Source organism: Genypterus blacodes, unplaced genomic scaffold (genome assembly GCF_046128005.1).
Source record: "Genypterus blacodes isolate CSIRO-AG114 ecotype Tasmania unplaced genomic scaffold, CSIRO-AGI_Gbla_v1 ptg000067l_1, whole genome shotgun sequence".
NCBI classification, from domain to species: domain Eukaryota; kingdom Metazoa; phylum Chordata; class Actinopteri; order Ophidiiformes; family Ophidiidae; genus Genypterus; species Genypterus blacodes.
This window is the reverse complement of record NW_027466879.1, coordinates 4,322,306-4,340,976: the sequence shown is the minus strand read 5'-3', so window position 1 is coordinate 4,340,976 and position 18,671 is coordinate 4,322,306. Positions and strand designations below refer to the sequence as shown.

The window sequence follows — 18,671 nt, the reverse complement described above, 5'->3', positions numbered from 1 at the left end:
CGTGATTAATAAAAAACTTTTAATAAAAAATGTTATAGCCTGTGTGAGCTGTTGGTCTGCATTTGAAGTTTGTTGTGCTAATGCTCCTCTGGACTCAAGGAGAAAACACACACAGACATGGAGACAATGTGCAAAACTCACTTAGAAGAGGCCCCAAGCTGGATTTGCACTGAAGGGCCTTGAGTAAACATAGTCTCTAGAAGTGGGATTTAAATTTATGCCTCAAAGGAAGACTGAAATTTACATAAATTAACAGAAAAAACAATATAAAGTGTCTTAGTGAGCTGCCAGAGCATCTTAAAGGCACCCGGCACACCATTCTTCTCAAATCTAATCCCTCATTTTGATGTTGGTAGTTGAGAGAGCTAAGTGACTCACTGGTCCTAAATGTATTTATATAACAGCGATTTTAAAGGATTGGGTTGAGAACATCTTTGGTTTTATTCTGATAGAATGACACACAAAATTACATACACTATATACACAATATATTACCTGGTAATGTTACAACTCTGATGACCACACATACGGGGATGGGGACTGCAGCGCTCCATGACCCTGTGCAGGTTAAGCAGATATTGTGACTGGTTTCAGTGATGGATGTAAAAGTAGATTCCGGACTTTTCTAGAGAACTGACAGCCATAAGCAAAGAAATTAAGGTCAAATATATAACCTCTTTACCTTCATGTCTTCACCCTGAATTAAGCCTCCTTGCTTGTTTGTTGTTACATGCAGCAAGCTAACATTCAGTCTTTTCAACATGTTTTCAGCCAAATGTGAAATGGTGACACGGTGACTTAATATCATTCACTTTATGTTTATTACAATGGGACGGCTTTAAAGTTTGTACACTCCATCTACATTTGCATTCACTTAGAAGGCATCAAACATGTACAAATGCAGTATGTACATACAGTATGGATTCATATAATACAATACTTTATAGTTCACACAACTGCCCTTTTTTAAATTATATGTCATGGTTGGAACTCTTAGGATGCCTCTTAAGCAAGCTACAGGTACAGACAGAAGTTACTTTGCATAAGCTATGACTTTCTGTCATGTAGAATGGAGGAAATTGTTAGACCTGACAAGATTATGAACTCCATTTTAGAAAAATAATCCCAAATTTGCACAAAAATGCCTGTAGAAATGAGATGCAACTCATAAAACAGCACAGGCACCAGAGAAACAAGCAAATCCCACAAGAGACGTTAAATAAGCTTAGAAAAATGTAAATTTGTTCAAATCAATCACCTTGACAGAGACATTTCTTTGTTGTTTTGTTTATTCATCTTCATTGTATCAAGTCAAAATCTAAACCTTTCCAACTAGATGAAAGTCTGACTCAGGAATCCTCACATCTTCTCTCATATTGGATTATGATAGTTGGAATAAATGTTTGGTAGAGTTTGTAATGTGTGAAGTCTATAAAGTTTGTATTTTGTCTCTGATCTCAGAGAGGTTAGTTGAAGGCTCAAGATCGAGATCAAGAGATCTCTCCATGTTTGATTCTCAGAACTCTAAGTCTGGATGGGCATATATAATTGTAAACAGCCTGCAGCACAATTCTATGGTCAGAGACTGAAAGAGATGGGTGGTGAATGTGAAAAAGGATGCAGCTCACACCCGGTAAACATTAGAGAGTATGTACTGTGTAGATTACATAACTACATTTGGCTTTAGTCGGATTTTCAAAAAAGAGCAAAAGGATCAAAGGCATCATTCTGGCACTCTTATTCAATACCCATCAAAGCTGTAGTTACTCATCCTTCAATATTTGAAATATCTTTTATGAATTATGGTTTGGTTTTCAAACGTTTGAATGCATCATTTGATATATTTGTACCATATAAAATTTGTAAGTTATGCAAAGTATCATGGCAGGTCTTAGAACACGGACGCCCTTTAAGCTCCATCTTTAAAACAGGCGACCCTCCACAGTGTGTGTAAGAAGCATATACTTTCAATTTAATCAATTTGATCAAGTACATTTATTCAAGGAATCCAGTGGAATAATTGCAAACGTGTAATCTTATGTACCACCATTACTTTTGACATATTTTACACATTACTGCCATCTTGTGGTTGTATCAGTTTCGTCATGACTGCAACCAAAAATCAACATTTCATTGCTCTCTGATAAACTGAAATTAATCACAAGACAGCACAGATATGTAGAATGTGTAAGAACCAAACACCTGTGTTGGTGAGTGAAATTAATTACTGATTTAATCATCATAATAGTTCCATTGTATGCCTTTAAAATGGACTAGAAAAATCATTGTGCAGTATTATTGTAAGTGTAAGTAAGTAAGATGTTTACCCTGGATTATATTTTGACATAAGCAGAATTCAAAATGTTTTTTGTCGAACTGTTTCTCAAACCAGACAAAGTGGACCTTTGACAGCGGACAGTGAAGATTCCTCTTGATTTATTTCAAAATAGTATGCATGATCGCACATCATTTGATACCGTCTCCATCCGCCACATCAAAGTGTGCGGTGACATCGGCTGTCTTTTGAAATATAACCCCTAAAAAGATTAAATCCTCTGCACACAGAGGAGGAATTTGATTCGTCCATGTTGCAGGGTGAGCATTTGTCTGAATTAGCAGTTACACTTTATGATCATTACAGGAGCCATTAGGGGTTAAATATAGATTTTTTACGGCATTGTTGCTCCAGTTCGCACAGACGGTTTCTTCCATTTGTAGCAAGCCTAATGGGATCGGTTTAGTTTCCTGCCACCAAGTCTCCCAATAAAATATTTACCCATTGTTCCTATGGTTGGGTGAAAAAAGAGAAACTAGACCTCAGAAAGTAAAAGACAGACAAGACTCCATTTCCATCAAACCTGATTCATCTTTCCAGTATTTCACATTAAAACCTAACGGGCGCCTGGGCAACATTAATACAATACCGACGAGTAGATAACAGATCTGTACTATATCAGTGGTAATAATCATGCTGCAGAATCATATTTACCACATGAGTCGTGTACTTCTGTGTGTCCTGCAATCCAAAGAGGTTTCAAACTGAACGAGCAAAAAGACACACACACACACACACACACACACACACACACACACACACACACACACACACACACACACACACACACACACACACACACACACACACACACACACACACACACACACACACACACACACACACACACACACACACACACACACACACACACACACACACACAGAGTGAAGCCCCTCTTGAATAACGTTTCTGTTCAGGTGGAATAAAGGGAACAGTAACTTGCCTGTGTTGTTACCGCTGTCAAAGTCCACAGTCTGAAAGTGAGGCATCGTTGCAGCACTGGAATAAACAGCTGAAACCATCACACTCCCACTCCCACACACACACACACACACACACACACAGCCACCTTTTGTTTTTCATGAACCTCCATGGCAGATTCTACTACAGCAATAGGTGTTCTGTGCTTCTTCTTCTTTTTTTTAAAACCCCCAGCAGTCCTCAGGTAGCCAAACACTCAGCATGTCCTGCTTTTGTTTTGGTGCTTCTGGTCACATGGGTCATCTCTGCAGCTTGTACATTAGTCTCACGTATGGTTGCTGCTGTTAGTTAACTGTCTCTTGGTGGGAGAGTCTCTTACTCTCTGGGCAACACAGTGAGTATGGACAGGCACTCCACCTGGCAGACACACCACTTCAGGGTTGCTGAAGGTGTTGTGGCACAGGTGGCATCCTTTCTTCTCAGACACAAATATGGGTTTCTTCCTCTCTTTCAACTGGTGGAGAAGACATAAGGAGAAAGGGAATTTACACCAGGGGGATCAGGGCAAAGCAGCAGTGGCTACAAAAGCACAAGACAAAGGCGAGTAAAGGGAATTATCCAAGGAATATAAACTAAATAAAGTTATCGCTCACCCTGTCATGCAGCAGTTGAAGGTTTTCAGAACGTGCCAGCCCCACGGCGAGCTGCGAGGTGCGACAGGCGTGCATACTGGCGCGGACAGAGCGCCCCAGAAAGGGCCGCACCAGCTGCAGTGACCAGCCCTCGGGCAGCATGTTCAGCACACGGACCGCATCAAACACCTCGCCGTGCCGATTCAGCAGGTCCACCGCCGCCATCTCCAGATCTCCAGCGCCGCCGCCCGTTGCCGCGAGGGATTTTCCCTGGAGGTTCCGCCCCAGATACACTCCCAAGAGAAGATGAAATAGCTGTTGCTGGTAGGCAGAGTCCCGATAAGAAGAGGCCCATATACAGTATGCCTCAGCAGAAGGGAAGTCTTTCAGCTCGTGCACTAAAATATGCAGCGCTTTATCATGCTCCTCCAGTTTCCCATGTAGTGTTGCACGTTCTAGCAGCAGCTGTTCAGAGTTCTCCATCTTACCTAAACAGCAGAAGGATGTGGGGATCAAAATCTGGATTTCTCCAACAATGCCGCAACTAAATCATGTTACAAATCACAGGATTCAGATGATTCACATTTAAATCTCAGTCATATCTAAACACCGAGTTAAACTGCATCTAAACTGCATTTCTGGTCGCGCCATCTATTTGCAAAGGTCTGGATAAGAATCAAACTGCAGGAAATGTTTGATTGTACTAAAATTTCTTACCCAAGAGATGCTGTACACGGTACAGGCTGGACTCCCTGAGCAGAGCTTGGAGCTTCCCTCTAGCTTTGGTCAGCTGCTCTTCATCCGTTTGAGGCTCGGACAACAAAGACAAAACCTTCTCCAGGTACAACGCCGCCAGGTCCGTGTGGAACTTCTCCTTCTGTATCCACGAACACGGAATAAAACTATTAGAAGAAAGCAAACCTTTGTGAGGAGCGTCAGAAGATTTGAGGTGTTGGTTACCTGTATCCGTCTCTCCAGCACAACATGCTCCATGTAGAGAAGCAGGGCCTGGCTGTGTTTCCTCAGGTAAGTAGTAACATCATCAGGGTTCAATTCGTCAGACAGATCTTTACGGACAGGCCTCTTGGTGAAGATGTGGACACCTATCTGAGAATAAAATCAAGATAAGGAAGAGTAAGGTCACAACTCTACCGACTCATGCGATGTCGTAGGTCATGACTTATGAATCTAAGGAGCAAAGAGACGGCGGGAACTTACAACAGGATCTTTGCTCAAGGCCCAGTCTGCATATTTCCACACAAGGTCGGGACTGGAGCAGGTGCAAAGAAAGTCCACAATGTAGTCATAAAGGTCAGATCTTGTCGAGTCTTTAAGCTCTCCATCTGCCACACGGATCCATAACTGTCAAAGGATAGAAAGGAACAGAGGCCATTCCAAACATCGCTCTAGTGCTCAAGGTTCTATGAGAACCATGAATGACAGATATTATGTCTACTTACCTGAAGTGCCGCAGAATCCTGACCATTGTAGTGGTAGAGAAGCCCGAGTGCAAAGTATCTGGGAGAGGGGAAATTAGAAAATATGACAAATGTTTATGGAACTTTACTTACTGCCTGTGTCTGAAAGAACAGCTGAGCCAACCTCCACGTGTGTGCGTGTAGTTTTGTATATTAGTTTTAGTCCTGCAGATAGAAAACTGGTGCACCGACTCCATCTAATGGATCCCATACAGATGTGAAAGATCTAGAGACTACTAAATTACTTTTCATTTTTAATCTTAAATGAACAATCTCAGATTAAAAAGGTTTATATGCAAACAACAAATAGCAGCAATTACTTCATTATTGCAGTTTTAGCATGAAGCTCTTTTTACTATACAGGCCCTAGAGCTGTAAATGGGCCGCAGCTTTGTCTTTGCCTCTACATGCTGTCAGCAGTGGTGGCGTTTGTCAATATGGGGGAATCTAGAAAAGGCTATTCCCACTATTAACCTCCTCATCATTAATCACTATCTGAATGAGGATGTAAATGCATGGATGCACCTAAAGAAAATGAGGTAACCACACAATGCATACAACATCTGCAATCCATGCAGACTTGTAGAGTCTGTTTAAGAGTCAGAGGGAACCAAACACCTTGATGGAGAAGCACAATTAGGCTTTAACACCCTGAGCACTGAGCTGCATTACACACTTGTGATATTTCTCCAGCCACGGGGCGCTGTCTGCCAACAGGCAGGCGTTGTCTGAAGCCAGCAGGTCTAAAAGGCTGTCGTGGTTCTGTTCAGCATACAGCTTTAACAGTGCCGTGTCCACATCCTCTCTGCAGCCATTGGCCACCTCTGTGCTCCGAACCTGCAATAGGAAATGAAGGCAAATGTTTACGTAGTGTGTGGAGAACAGTTTGGATTTCTGCTCCAAGGTGATTAAGCAAAAATGCCTCTAGACAAATCAAGTTTCTTTTCTGTTTACCTCTCCCAAATACGTGATAAGGAACCTCTTGCATCGAAGAACTTTTTCCTGGTCACCTTGTGCCAGGTGGTTCAGATCTGCAAACTCATGGAGAGGAGGGTGGCAGCGTGTGAATGAGGAGGAAGCTGGCAGGAGCAACGGATAGAGAGATATGAGCTCTCTCACGTCCAGCTGACCCTTCCTGCGATATTAACAGATGGGTAAGAGACATTTTACACTGAAAACATCTAGAATGTAGACAAAAGATACAGCTTCGAAACTACAGGAGCACAGACAGTTTCATTATGTTTACTTTGCCAATGGGAATACTGAAAAATAGAAAGGACGAAAACAATTTCACAAAGGCTTCAGTGGCTGTAGATGGTGCTGGGAAAAGGTACGGAAAGGGGCCTCGATGACAAATCTACATAAACTAAGGGACAGGCTTACCTGAAGTGTTCTTTTGCTTCCAGAAACTGAAGTTGGCCAAACTGTATGAAACCGGCCTGCTGCAGGATTCTTTTGTGCAAAATCTGTGCATGCAGAAAAAGGAGAACTATGTCATAACAATGTTTAACAGTTTAAAAAATGAATGCCAATAATGTTAATTATGCTGTTACATACGCTAAGACATGATAGAAGGTTATCAGATAATCACTGACTATTAAACAGGACTAAGTGAGGAAGGAAGTCAGTTAGTTAAAACACCTGGAACTTGTCTTTGGGAATATTTCTCTGCGCTCCCTCTGTGAGGATGAGCGCCTCCTCCACTCTGTGACTCGCCAGTAAATCCTGGATTTGTCTCTCCAGAGGCAGAGGCACCAGGATGTAGACGGCTTTAGTGGAAGCCAAAATGACCTTCCCTGAAAAATAACAATAACAAAAACAAAAAAACATCACATTACACTCACAAATCATTACACTACAACTCTCTAATAGCCAATAATATACATAATGATACCAGTATTGGGATAATGCATTGGTTAAAGGACAGAGGGAGAGCGGAACATGGATGACTGAGACGCCACCTTCAAAGTCTTGCAGAATGTGTCCGTCCCTGAATGAAAGGGTCTGCTTCAGCTGCTGGTCCAGCATGCTGTGGATGGTGATGAAGCTCTCATCCAGTGCCACCACGTAGGGGAAGCACACGGCCGCTCCGATCACACTCTCTGACCAGTTCACAGGGGCTCGATGGGACGCACCTTCTGCATTGGCAAACATCCCTGAGAAGAGACGGGGAAGGGTCAGCGTGTAGTATGGAGAGGAAGTTATGCTGGGCAACGCAGAGGAAAATAAAGTCACTATACGAGTCCCTGCAGGCGAGAGGAAGCTTAAAACTATCAGCAACAGCTGATGTTACGGGTCGTACCATTTCATCTTAATTTGGAACATTTAGCAACACTTTTAATGATGTGTGTGTGTGTGTGTGTGGCATACAAGCAGCCCTACATGACCTCCACTTTCCCTTACACCCTCATGTTATCAATTTAGGCAACTTCCTGTCTGGAGAGGAGTAGCAGAGAAGGGAATCGATTGTGGATTAATTGTCAATTAATTGATAAATTAATTGAATCACTTAAATGCTTAAAGATAATTATGTCAAAATAGCAAATACTTCTCCGATCCAAAGAGTATGAAGTTAGTAAGTGATGACTAAACAACACTGTTTAAACAAAACTGTTGTTGGCTGTGGCGGCTTAAAAGGGGAACTTTCATGATAATTGTCAATTTATACACAAGACTAGTACTTTATCGTATAAAAAGTAATTATCTAATATTATTGAAATGTGAGCCTTGATCTCCCGATACTTTAATTATAGCACCAACTTACCGAGACCCCCGGGTGCTGCCAAGAGGAACTCCTCCCTGCCAATCCTCTTGACGATGGGTCTCCTCTCCTCACTGTTGTAAGGGAACAGATCTTGTGAGGCACCCGTGTTGTAGTTCAGGATCATGTACTGGGTGGTGAGGGCCAGGCACAGGAAGTAACCATCCAGACTGACGGCACAGGGTTGCTCCGGCGTGTTGACCTCTTTGACCAGCTGCACTCTGTCCTCATAAACCATGAAGATCTGCACCGTCCGCCTCTTTAGCGACAGTACGCCCATTTCCACACAGAACGGATCCCCGTTGACCGGGTTCTCGTTCACACAGAACGCCGTCACGCCCCTGATCTTGGCCCCGCCCCCTGCAGCGGAGGGCACAGTCTCCAGCGTCACCATGTCAACAAGGAAAATGATTCCATCGCAAAGAACAATGAGACGTTCCAAAGCGGACGCAGCCCGCAGCTCTGCCACGGCTTTTTTGAGGCCCAGGTATTTGTGCAGCAGCTTCTGTGCCGAATAACTCAGTTTCCCTTTGGAGGAAGAGACCTCGTCGAGCAGGAAGTGGTGGATGAAGCAGTCATTGGTGCCCACGTATAAGTGCTTCCCACAGCATTCGATGCACTCGATGTTGATGCGAGCCTTGTCACCCATCAGGAGCTCTCGCTCCACGGTGGGGACGAGCTCGAAAGCCTTTACACTCATCTCTGCCACGGCATGGACACTGGAGAGGAGGAAAGGAAACAGAATGGAGGTCAGGTGAATGGGTGAAGGTATTGTTGCCTAGGTAATGCAATACAACCATATCGTCATCCTGCACGACATTGCAAACTTTGTGTATCCATTGCGAGACACTTATCATAACAAGTTGGGGATTGCAGTTATGGTTAGTTATAGTTATAGTCAACTGTGAATTAAATGACAAATCAAGTTATTCACAAAATGTAACTGATGATGTAAACCCAGCCGATTGATCCGAACACAATGGCTCAACACAACCACAGAGATTAAAAGGCACAGCAAAGACAATCATCACCTCTCCATGCTACATACACCTTATCTAATCTAATAATATCTCATTGTACAAAGTATCAAAGACTATAGTATCAACACTTCACAATACAAAAAGGTGCTAATATGATTGTAAGTTATGAGTTATTATTGTCTTAGTAGTGCTATTCTGCCACTGAAGCATGGGCGTGCCTTGGTTTTCAGTCATGTTTGAACTTGAGGCTCCGCGGCTTCTGATTACTTAGATTGTCAGCTAGCACCTCCATTGTGTCCAGTGTCCAGCATTATTACCTCATGTGTAACGCGTGAAAATCGGCCCAGGTTACTCCATTATAACTACATTTTGAGTTCACACACACATTATCCCGTGTTATCGTTAGTTGCAGTGGTGAAAACGTTGAGCTGTCACCGTCTTCAACGGCTAGATCACTGTAGACAAACACTGAATAACTACATCTCTAATATTGTACACACTTGCAGATATAATCACTTTATGTTGAGATGTTCTGAAATTATTAACAGGCCAGCAAACGATGTTTAGCTATGTTAGCATTAGCGCAAACACACTTATCTAGCCATAGTGATACTAGAGTTAGCAGGGTAGCTACAACTTAACTATAAGGGTAATTGTTGAGTAATTCTTAATTTAAGCAAGGAAGTGATGCTCTTACGTTCCCACAGTCACGGGAGGAGAGTGTAAATAAAAAACAGCGGGTTTGCAGGTGGCCTCGCTCCCCGGAGATGATGCTCTCTCCCCGCCAGCTTAGCTCTTCCTGGAGCCGCTGGCGTTAGCAGGCATTCCCGAGACAGCAGGCCGGACCACAGTAACCAGGGGGCTCTTAGTGTTCCAGAACCGGAGAGTACAACGAACACGCGTGGAGCAGCGTGTGGGAAGTCATGCTGCTTGTGTCAGGTAGAAGTTATGGCGTGAAACAAGCTAATGTTGGGTGCTGCTGCTCGTCAGCCGAGCCAGCCGCCCTCCCATAACACTCAACTCCTGCTGGCTGCAGGTGATACAGGGGTGCGTTCAAGACCGTCCGGCGCCGATGATCCCACATTTAAATGACGTGTTAAAATATCCTCCGTCGACTTCTTTGTGATTTTTAGTTACGCAACCGCACAGTCATAAGATGTACAGTATCATAATTATCATTATAATAGCGTGCTTTCAGTGTAGACGCGAGCCTGCTTTCAGGAGGGCAAAAATCTGTCTGTCTGTGAACACACCTCCACAGCTTTTCACCCAAGATGCACCTGTCCAACTGAACTGGCTCGGAAAAGCCATTTTGTTGTGCTAGCTAGCTATGTGCTTAAAGAAGACACATTAATATGGATCTATGTCTACGCTAGCAATGTTGCCGGCATGTTGTGGTTTACCGTCACAGAATTCAATAATTAAACTTGATCAGAGGTGTAAGTACAATAGAGTGGCATGGAATAGCAGATGTAGCGTTTACTTTAAGTGTTATAGAGGAAAGTGGTAGCTAAAGTATGCAGGTCTGTAAGCTAACTGTTTACTCAGCTATCTTAATTGTTGCTACATTATTCAGCTACACTATCTAATCAGCGTTAGTGTATACAAGTGTTTTATATAAGCAGCCCGACGTTTGTACATTCAACCAAAGACAGGAGGTTCGACAAAAAAACACGACGTTCCTTTGCTGAGCAGCGGAGCTAACAATCTTAACTTAGCACAGAAGTTGAAACACCAAAGTAGCGGCGGTGTTTGCAGCTTCTGCGCTAACATCACCGAAGCCCAGACTCCCCCCACCCTCTACCAGATCATCTCCTAATGGCAGAAGACACACGACAGGACAAGAGAGCCAGCTTCTCTGCTCTGACGGAGCACAACACCAACGGGATGGCCAGGAGCTCCGCGTTGGCCGCAGGCAAAACCGGAGCCTCCAAGAAACTAGTGATCAAGAACTTCAAAGGTACAACCGCCGAGTTTAACAACAACATTCTCAGCGTTTAAACAGTTATATTAGGTCAGCAGAGGGATGGAAGTGCAGCTGCCCGCATCGTTTAGAGACATTACGATGCGTAACTGGGGTTTACAGCCACAGCGTGACAGCAAACGCACCATACCGCGACATAACGGCGCTTTTTTAGCAGAGCTTGTTTCTGTAATACAGCCCATAATAATTGATTTGTCTTGAGTGTATTAATGACTTGATGGACCGCAGGCAGTGGATGGTTTTACTACTGAAGCATTAGAGCTGCAATGGGACAAAATGTTGTTATGCAGAAGTTCCATTTGTTGTCGGTTTATAATCGCATCTTTTCTCAACAACTGGATTTTAATAAAACCCCCCAAAGTGGTTTAATTTACACTTGATCATGACGTCAAGCATCTAATTACATTAGAAAGTTAGGAACCATACTGCTGCTGTTGCCCTGTCTGTCACCCTGTAGTTTCAGTTCTCTCTCTCTCTGTCTCTCTCTCTCGTGACGATCATGATGATGTTGTTGTTCTATTGTAGTTCTGCTCTGAGCTGAAGTTGCTGTATGTATTGACACTGATGTCTGTGTTTCTTCCAGACCGGCCCAAACTAGCTGAGAACTACACTGAAGACACGTGGCTGAAGCTACGAGATGCAGTGGGCGCTATCCAGAACAGCACTTCCATCAAGTACAACCTGGAGGAGCTCTATCAGGTGGGCCATCTTTGCTTAAACGCCACGCATCTCAAATCCTAAAAATCCTCTCAGCAGTTTCCTGTCTCGATGTTTATCTCTTGTGTGTCTTTTGTGGAAACACGGCAGGCTGTGGAGAACCTGTGTTCCTATAAAGTCTCACCTACACTTTACAAGCAGCTGAGACAAGTGTGTGAAGATCACGTACAGGGCCAAATACAACAGTTCAGAGAATATCCTTTTTTGGCTCAGACAGGTGTGTAGAATGTGTAGAAACATGAAGTGAATGTGGGACTTAAGGGAGAGAACAGTTGGCGTGGTCGTAACGCTGCTGGCTTTACACTTCACTCCCTGCTGTCCTGGCACAGATCAGGTGGTGTTGCAGCGTTTCCTCACAAGGGGGCAATGTGTAATTGGATAAGAAATGACCTTAAAAAAGCTCAGCATGGCTCTAAAGTCACTAATTATCAGAACTATAGCACTGTGCGTCCTATTACAACTAGATTTAATTCAGTTGATATCATCTCTAGCAGTTTTATTGTTGGGAATAGATGTAGCAGAAGGAAATATTGAGCTGTAGTGTCCCAACATGAAGTTCACTTCTTCACTCTTTAGACGTTTATTAGTCTTGTTATAAATCACCTACTTAGCCCTCTACAAGGTTAGAAATGTGGCACACGCATGTTACACACGTGCTCGTTAGTGAATACGCTTAAAGTGAGACTGAAGTGTTCATACGTGATGTGGAGCCATGGTTTTCCTCAACATGGAGCCCACAGAGTCCTTGGACAGCCTTTCCTTCCTGAAGAGGATGAATCGCTGCTGGCAGGACCACTGCAGGCAAACGGTAAGGCTTTCATGAAGATAAGCACCTTCAATACGTTATTCACCTTCTGTTTTCATCTATTTAAGAGTGCACGTCTCAGGTTGAGTCTCTCTTTGTCGTCCCGTTGTATAGATCATGATCCGGAGTATCTTCCTCTTCCTGGATCGCACATACGTCCTTCAGAACTCCCTGCTTCCCTCCATCTGGTAAGCTAAGGAGTTACTTCCACCTTCTGTTTGCTTTGGTGCATTTCTTGTCCAGTTTGCTCGTTCAGAAGGGGCTGAAGTTATTTGCACATTGCAGGGACACGGGGCTGGAACTGTTTCGTACGCACATTGTGAGTGACGGTGCAGTTCAGAAGCGCACCGTCGACGGTATTTTGGAGCAGATCGAACTGGAGCGGAACGGAGAGACGGTGGACCGCAGTCTGCTCAGGAGTCTCCTGGGCATGCTGTCAGACCTGCAGGTACACACATCAGCTGTTTACCCCAACCTCAGCAGACGGGGCTAGAGGTGTATTATTGTTTTGACTTGTTGCGTGTGTGTCTTTGAAGGTTTATAAAGATTGCTTTGAGGAGAGATTTTTGACGGAAACCAATCGCCTGTATGCGGCAGAGGGACAGAGGCTGATGCAGGAGAGGGATGTGAGTCAGACCTCCTGTGATCTCACTGTCAACTCCTTACTCACCAGAAACTTCAATCATACACGTGATGCTAAGCAAAAGGTGTGTGTGTGTGTGTGTGTGTGTGTGTGTGTGTGTGTGTGTGTGTGTGTGTGTGTGTGTGTGTGTGTGTGTGTGTGTGTGTGTGTGTGTGTGTGTGTGTGTGTGTGTGTGTGTGTGTGTGTGTGTGTGTGTGTGTGTGTGTGTGTGTGTGTGTGTGTGTGTGTTTTTTTGTGTGTCCAGGTGCCCGAGTACCTGCATCACGTGGCTCGGCGGCTGGAGGAGGAGAACGATCGCATCATGAGCTACCTCGACCAGAGCACTCAGTAAAAACACTTTCCCCCTTTAACTTTAACTCTTAAGTGTTTTTAAACTTTTTATGGCTCACATTCCCTTATTACCGTCTGATTATGATTACGGACTGATTTCACAGGAAACCTCTTATTGCCAGTGTGGAGAAACAACTTTTAGGAGAACACATGACAGCCATGCTACAAAAGGGTACGGTTGACATTCATGCATCCAAAACTCTCTCTCTCTCTCTCTCTCTCTCTCTCTGTGTGTGTGTGTGTGTGTGTGTGTGTGTGTGTGTGTGTGTGTGTGTGTGTGTGTGTGTGTGTGTGTGTGTGTGTGTGTGTGTGTGTGTGTGTGTGTGTGTGTGTGTGTGTGTGTGTGTGTGTGTGTGTGTGTGTGTGTGTGTGTGTGTGTGTGTGTGACAATCTAATCAAAACCTGTTCTGTGTGTGTGTGTGTATTAGATTACAGTCTTCAGTACTTGTTGAGTGACAGAGAGGTGTTGGTTTTCTGCTGCTATAGTTTATGTTGTTGTCAAGCACATTCACATGGAGACCAGCTGTGATGGAGCCTACTGGAGCAGAGTCCATAGCTAAAGCAGTAAAGGCCTCCCTGTCGTGTGTGTGTGTGTGTGTGTGTGTGTGTGTGTGTGTGTGTGTGTGTGTGTGTGTGTGTGTGTGTGTGTGTGTGTGTGTGTGTGTGTGTGTGTGTGTGTGTGTGTGTGTGTGTGTGTGTGTGTGTGTGTGTGTGTGTGTGTGTGTGTGTGTGTGTGTGTGTGTGTGTGTGTGTGTGTGTGTGTGTGTGTGTGTGTGTGTGTGTGTCTCTCTATAAATGCATCTAAATGCAGTAACGTGTTGTGATCTCTGTCAGGCCTGAGCACCCTGCTGGATGGGAACCGTGTGACCGAGCTCGCCCTCCTGCACCAGCTCTTCAGTAAGGTGAAGGGAGGCCTGCCCACACTGCTGCAGTTCTGGAGGGACTACATCAAGGTGATCGTCCGGAAACACACACGACAGACGTCTTACAGATGCACGCTTCTTCTCCGTGTCCTGGTTTTGTCTGAGAAACGAGCACTCCCTCTCTGTTTTTCAGGCTTTCGGGGGAGAAATAGTGTGCACACCAGAGAAGGACAAGGACATGGTGCAAGACCTGCTGGACTTCAAGGACAAGATGGACAACGTGGCACAGAGCTGCTTCGCACGGAACGAGAGCTTCATCAACGCCATGAAGGAGGCCTTTGAGTCCTTCATCAACAAGAGGCCCAACAAACCCGCTGAACTCATCGGTAGGTCATGCGGAACAACGTCACACCGTGGTCGTTTAGACTCAACCATGTCCACCATCAATCACTATAGAATGTACAAACATACCTCAAATAGGTAAACACTGCTTACATCATCATGCTCTCTATTAGTTCATAACAAATGTGTTGATTATTGCTTCCTATACAGCAAAATATGTGGACTCTAAGTTAAGAGCAGGGAACAAAGAGGCCACAGAGGAGGAGCTGGAGAGAATCCTCGACAAGATCATGATTATCTTCCGTTTCATACACGGTCAGCTACTCTTTCCTCTTTGCTTCAAGTTTTAAATATGTATCTGAGCATGTTGGCTGTCTTTTTAAATCTGTGTTACAAAACCGCTTCACAGCCCGCTGAAGCCTCTGATCTCTGTCTCTCTACCTAGGAAAAGACGTGTTTGAGGCTTTTTATAAGAAGGACTTGGCCAAGCGCCTGCTGGTGGGCAAGAGCGCTTCTGTGGACGCAGAGAAATCTATGCTGTCCAAGCTCAAACATGGTAAACTTCTCTTCCTACGAGTTCTCATTAAAACGTCTCACCAGCGAGTTGAAAGCTTTTTGTGAGGACAATCTGCTGTGGTCTTTATGATCCAGCAGAGTTTGTGAAATATAATAATGTTTATCCTCTGACAACCTTTCAGATATGTGTGAACAATATCCATAGAGAAGCTAAGATCGTCACGGTTACACCTTTTGATGTCCCCCTTTCATTGGGAGTATAGAGAAGATCTTTGTTCCTGAACTCTAGATTGTAAAGCAAATGAAACACTCAGCTGAACTCAACCTGAGCTCCACACACCACTGTGGGTTCATAAATGGAGGCGTGCCAACAAACAGCTGAGTTGTGATCTTATACGTTGTTGATTTCCCTGCAGAATGCGGAGCAGCGTTCACCAGTAAGCTGGAGGGAATGTTTAAGGACATGGAACTGTCCAAAGACATCATGATCCAGTTTAAGCAGGTACACACAGTCTCTGCGCCTAGGATGGCTCAATACTGATCTCATGATTATGGTGTGCTGAGTGGTTTCGATGCGTTTGTCATTCCTCTCATCAGTACATTCAAAACCAGAGCGAGCCCAGCAACATAGAGCTCACGGTCAACATCCTCACCATGGGCTACTGGCCTTCATACACACCCATGGAAGTCCACCTGCCCCCAGAGGTCAGTGCCTGTGGTTCAGTCCGTTCACTCCACTACAGAGTTACGTTATAAAGTATTGTAGCTATGTTCTCTTGAAACTAATGTCCACTTTGTGTTTGTATAGATGGTGAAACTCCAGGAGGTGTTCAAGCTGTTCTACCTGGGGAAGCACAGCGGCAGGAAGCTGCAGTGGCAGCCCACACTGGGTCATGCTGTGCTGAAGGCCGAGTTCAAAGAGGTGGGATGGCATGGAGAGGAGAGGAGAGACACGCCGGCCACAAGTTACGTCTGGACTGCACTTAACTTACCACTTGTGACCACTTTGTCCTGCAGGGTAAGAAGGAGCTGCAGGTCTCGCTGTTCCAGACGCTGGTGTTGCTAATGTTCAACGAGGGAGAGGAATTCAGCGTAGAGGACATCCGCGCCGCCACGGGCATAGGTTACTTCTGTTTGGATTACTTCATTAAATGTGTAACACTGTTTTATCCTGAGAGACCAGCACATCATCGCGTCTCCCTCTTGTCCCCGCACAGAGGAGGGGGAACTCAAACGCACGCTGCAGTCGCTGGCCTGTGGGAAAGCACGAGTCCTCAACAAGAACCCTCGAGGGAAAGACGTGGAGGACGGAGACCGCTTCAATTTCAACAATGACTTTAGACACAAACTCTTCCGCATCAAGATCAACCAGATCCAAATGAAGGAAACGGTAAAAACGATCTATAATCAGAGCTTAATTGGATTCTTCTCTCACATCATCTTCACCTCCATGTGCTCAGCTGTTTGTAGCTCCACAGAAAGCTAAATGTGTGTTGTTGTGCTGATCCACCCCCTCCAGGTTGAGGAGCAGGTCAGCACTACAGAGCGCGTCTTCCAAGACCGGCAGTATCAGATCGATGCAGCTGTGGTGCGCATCATGAAGATGAGGAAGACCCTCAGTCACAACCTGCTGGTGTCAGAGCTCTACAATCAGCTGAAGTTCCCCGTCAAGGTAACTACGTCTTAAGCTTTCTTTGCGTTCTTCTGCAGCTTCTCAGCGTCTCATTCTCAACTCCCCACACACGCACGGATACATAAAGCTCCTCAGCGTCTCACTCTCTCCTCTGTTCTCCACAGCCGGGCGACCTGAAGAAGCGGATCGAGTCGCTCATAGACAGAGACTACATGGAACGTGACAAGGAGACTCCTAACCAGTACCACTATGTTGCCTGAGGGGGGCGCGACTGTCACTGCCATGCTTTCCTCATTGCAAGCATACGGCTGGCCCCCAGGAAAAACAGCATTCAGCCCATGAGCCACCCGTCTCTCCTCTGGTACCCATCTATCCCTGCAAACCATGAATCCTGGCCTGCAGTGTCCAGATAACACAGAGCTCCAGAGAGGAGAGACACACGGCTGTACTGGTCCCACTCCGCATCATCTTCAGTGGGACTCTGAGCACGACCGGGGCCCCCCCCCCCCCCACCGCGTTATTGGTGATTGGTTGATGTGACTTACAAATCTGCTAATGCAAAACTCAACTGAAAAACAACTAGCACTTTCCTGTGTTCTTTTTTTTTTTTTTCTTCTTTGTTCTGAAATCCAATATTTTCTACTGTAGTTTGGTTTCATCTTGAGTTTTAAGAGTTTTTTTTTCTGTTTTTTTTTAAAGGAAGTGTCCTCACGAGCGCGGCCTCGGCTGATTGTAACCCCCAGATTGGTAGTTTTTGTTTTTTTTGCCTGATTCAGCGTAGAGCACAGGATGAGTGGAGAGTAAACAAGGAGAGAGGAAGTGGGTCAGAGGGAGGGTGAGTAGTGAGGAAAGACAAAAAAGAAGCCTCTTTCTTTCTAGGTTTCACGTTTTGACCAAAATGTTCAAATGTCCGGTATCATGTGCTGAACCTTTTTGTAGATCAGATTGTATTCTATGTAAGAGTGAGGGGGGGAAATGAACATGAATTAAAGGATATTTAATGAATCAATGTTTAGTAATCAGACATTTGACGCTGTTAGTCCTGATGAACAAATTCCCCCAACTTGGTTTGAGCGTGTTAGACTCAAGACTAATGTTTGATGTTCATTTACAGATTTGAATACACTTTGACATGTTCAAGCAAAAAAAAAAAAAGGCCCCCTGCCCTCTGATATTCATGATTCCTATGTTTTTGTTATGTTTTCTCATGAGTTGTTAGCTTAGTGTGGCTGCTCCCTCCCTCCCTCCCTCATCATGTCGGATGCTGCTCAGCGAGGCTTCCAGGACAAAACACACGGAGATCAGATGTCTCAGCCAAACCATGTACATGAAGGGAGCAGTATTGATTCCATTACAGGTCTTTGTCTTCCATGTCACAGACACACAACGATGATGGAGGGTGGATTGTCCCCAAGTATTAAATTAAACAGTTTTTCTCCTTTTCATTGGTGGTCATAGTTGATGATCTGCAAGTCTGCATCAAAACCATCTGGGCCTCTGGGTTTACAGTCCCAGACCCATACAAGTCCACCGCCGGCACAATGTCCAAACATGAGGCCATCACTGCTCTGTTGACTGCTCTTTAGAGGGAAACAGAAGTGGCAAACCATTGCTTTGTGGTCGCAAAGGAAATGGAGCCATGCAGGACTTCAACATGCTCAAATTACTATAAGATGGAAGAGAAAATGAAAGGAGTTACACACTTTCATTGTTGAGTGATCGCCTCAA

General features: G+C 44.7%; 2 protein-coding genes across 2 annotated transcripts; one reads left to right on the top strand and one right to left on the bottom strand.

Annotated features, from left to right (window-relative positions):
• Positions 1-798: 798 nt before the first annotated feature.
• On the bottom strand, positions 799-10,256 carry tgfbrap1 (transforming growth factor, beta receptor associated protein 1). Its single transcript, XM_076155363.1, has 13 exons — positions 9,808-10,256; positions 8,134-8,849; positions 7,331-7,525; positions 7,011-7,165; positions 6,753-6,835; positions 6,324-6,504; positions 6,046-6,206; positions 5,352-5,409; positions 5,110-5,253; positions 4,852-4,998; positions 4,609-4,768; positions 3,913-4,379; positions 799-3,773 (listed from the first exon to the last, which is right to left on the bottom strand). Exons 2-13 carry the CDS (start codon positions 8,828-8,830, stop codon positions 3,585-3,587), a joined length of 2,637 nt encoding a protein of 878 aa, XP_076011478.1. The 5' UTR covers positions 8,831-8,849; positions 9,808-10,256; the 3' UTR covers positions 799-3,584.
• Positions 10,257-10,401: 145 nt separating this feature from the next.
• Positions 10,402-18,388, top strand: cul4a (cullin 4A). The gene is made up of 20 exons (XM_076155364.1): positions 10,402-11,070; positions 11,678-11,793; positions 11,902-12,006; positions 12,551-12,619; positions 12,731-12,804; positions 12,902-13,064; positions 13,153-13,242; positions 13,504-13,586; positions 13,694-13,761; positions 14,424-14,542; positions 14,646-14,838; positions 15,005-15,109; positions 15,240-15,350; positions 15,727-15,812; positions 15,908-16,015; positions 16,119-16,232; positions 16,328-16,433; positions 16,528-16,700; positions 16,830-16,982; positions 17,108-18,388. Exons 1-20 carry the CDS (start codon positions 10,929-10,931, stop codon positions 17,201-17,203), a joined length of 2,274 nt encoding a protein of 757 aa, XP_076011479.1. The 5' UTR covers positions 10,402-10,928; the 3' UTR covers positions 17,204-18,388.
• The last annotated feature ends 283 nt before the right edge of the window (positions 18,389-18,671 follow it).

Coding starts and splice junctions, on each gene's coding strand:
- cul4a (XM_076155364.1), top strand. CDS start 10,929: ATGGCAGAAGACACACGACAGGACAAGAGAGCCAGCTTCTCTGCTCTG. Junction 11,071..11,677: donor AGTGATCAAGAACTTCAAAG/GTACAACCGCCG, acceptor TGTTTCTTCCAG/ACCGGCCCAAACTAGCTGAG. Junction 11,794..11,901: donor ACCTGGAGGAGCTCTATCAG/GTGGGCCATCTT, acceptor GAAACACGGCAG/GCTGTGGAGAACCTGTGTTC.
- tgfbrap1 (XM_076155363.1), bottom strand. CDS start 8,830: ATGAGTGTAAAGGCTTTCGAGCTCGTCCCCACCGTGGAGCGAGAGCTC. Junction 5,254..5,351: donor AGGATTCTGCGGCACTTCAG/GTAAGTAGACAT, acceptor ATCCTTTGACAG/TTATGGATCCGTGTGGCAGA. Junction 4,380..4,608: donor CCGTGTACAGCATCTCTTGG/GTAAGAAATTTT, acceptor TCTGCTGTTTAG/GTAAGATGGAGAACTCTGAA.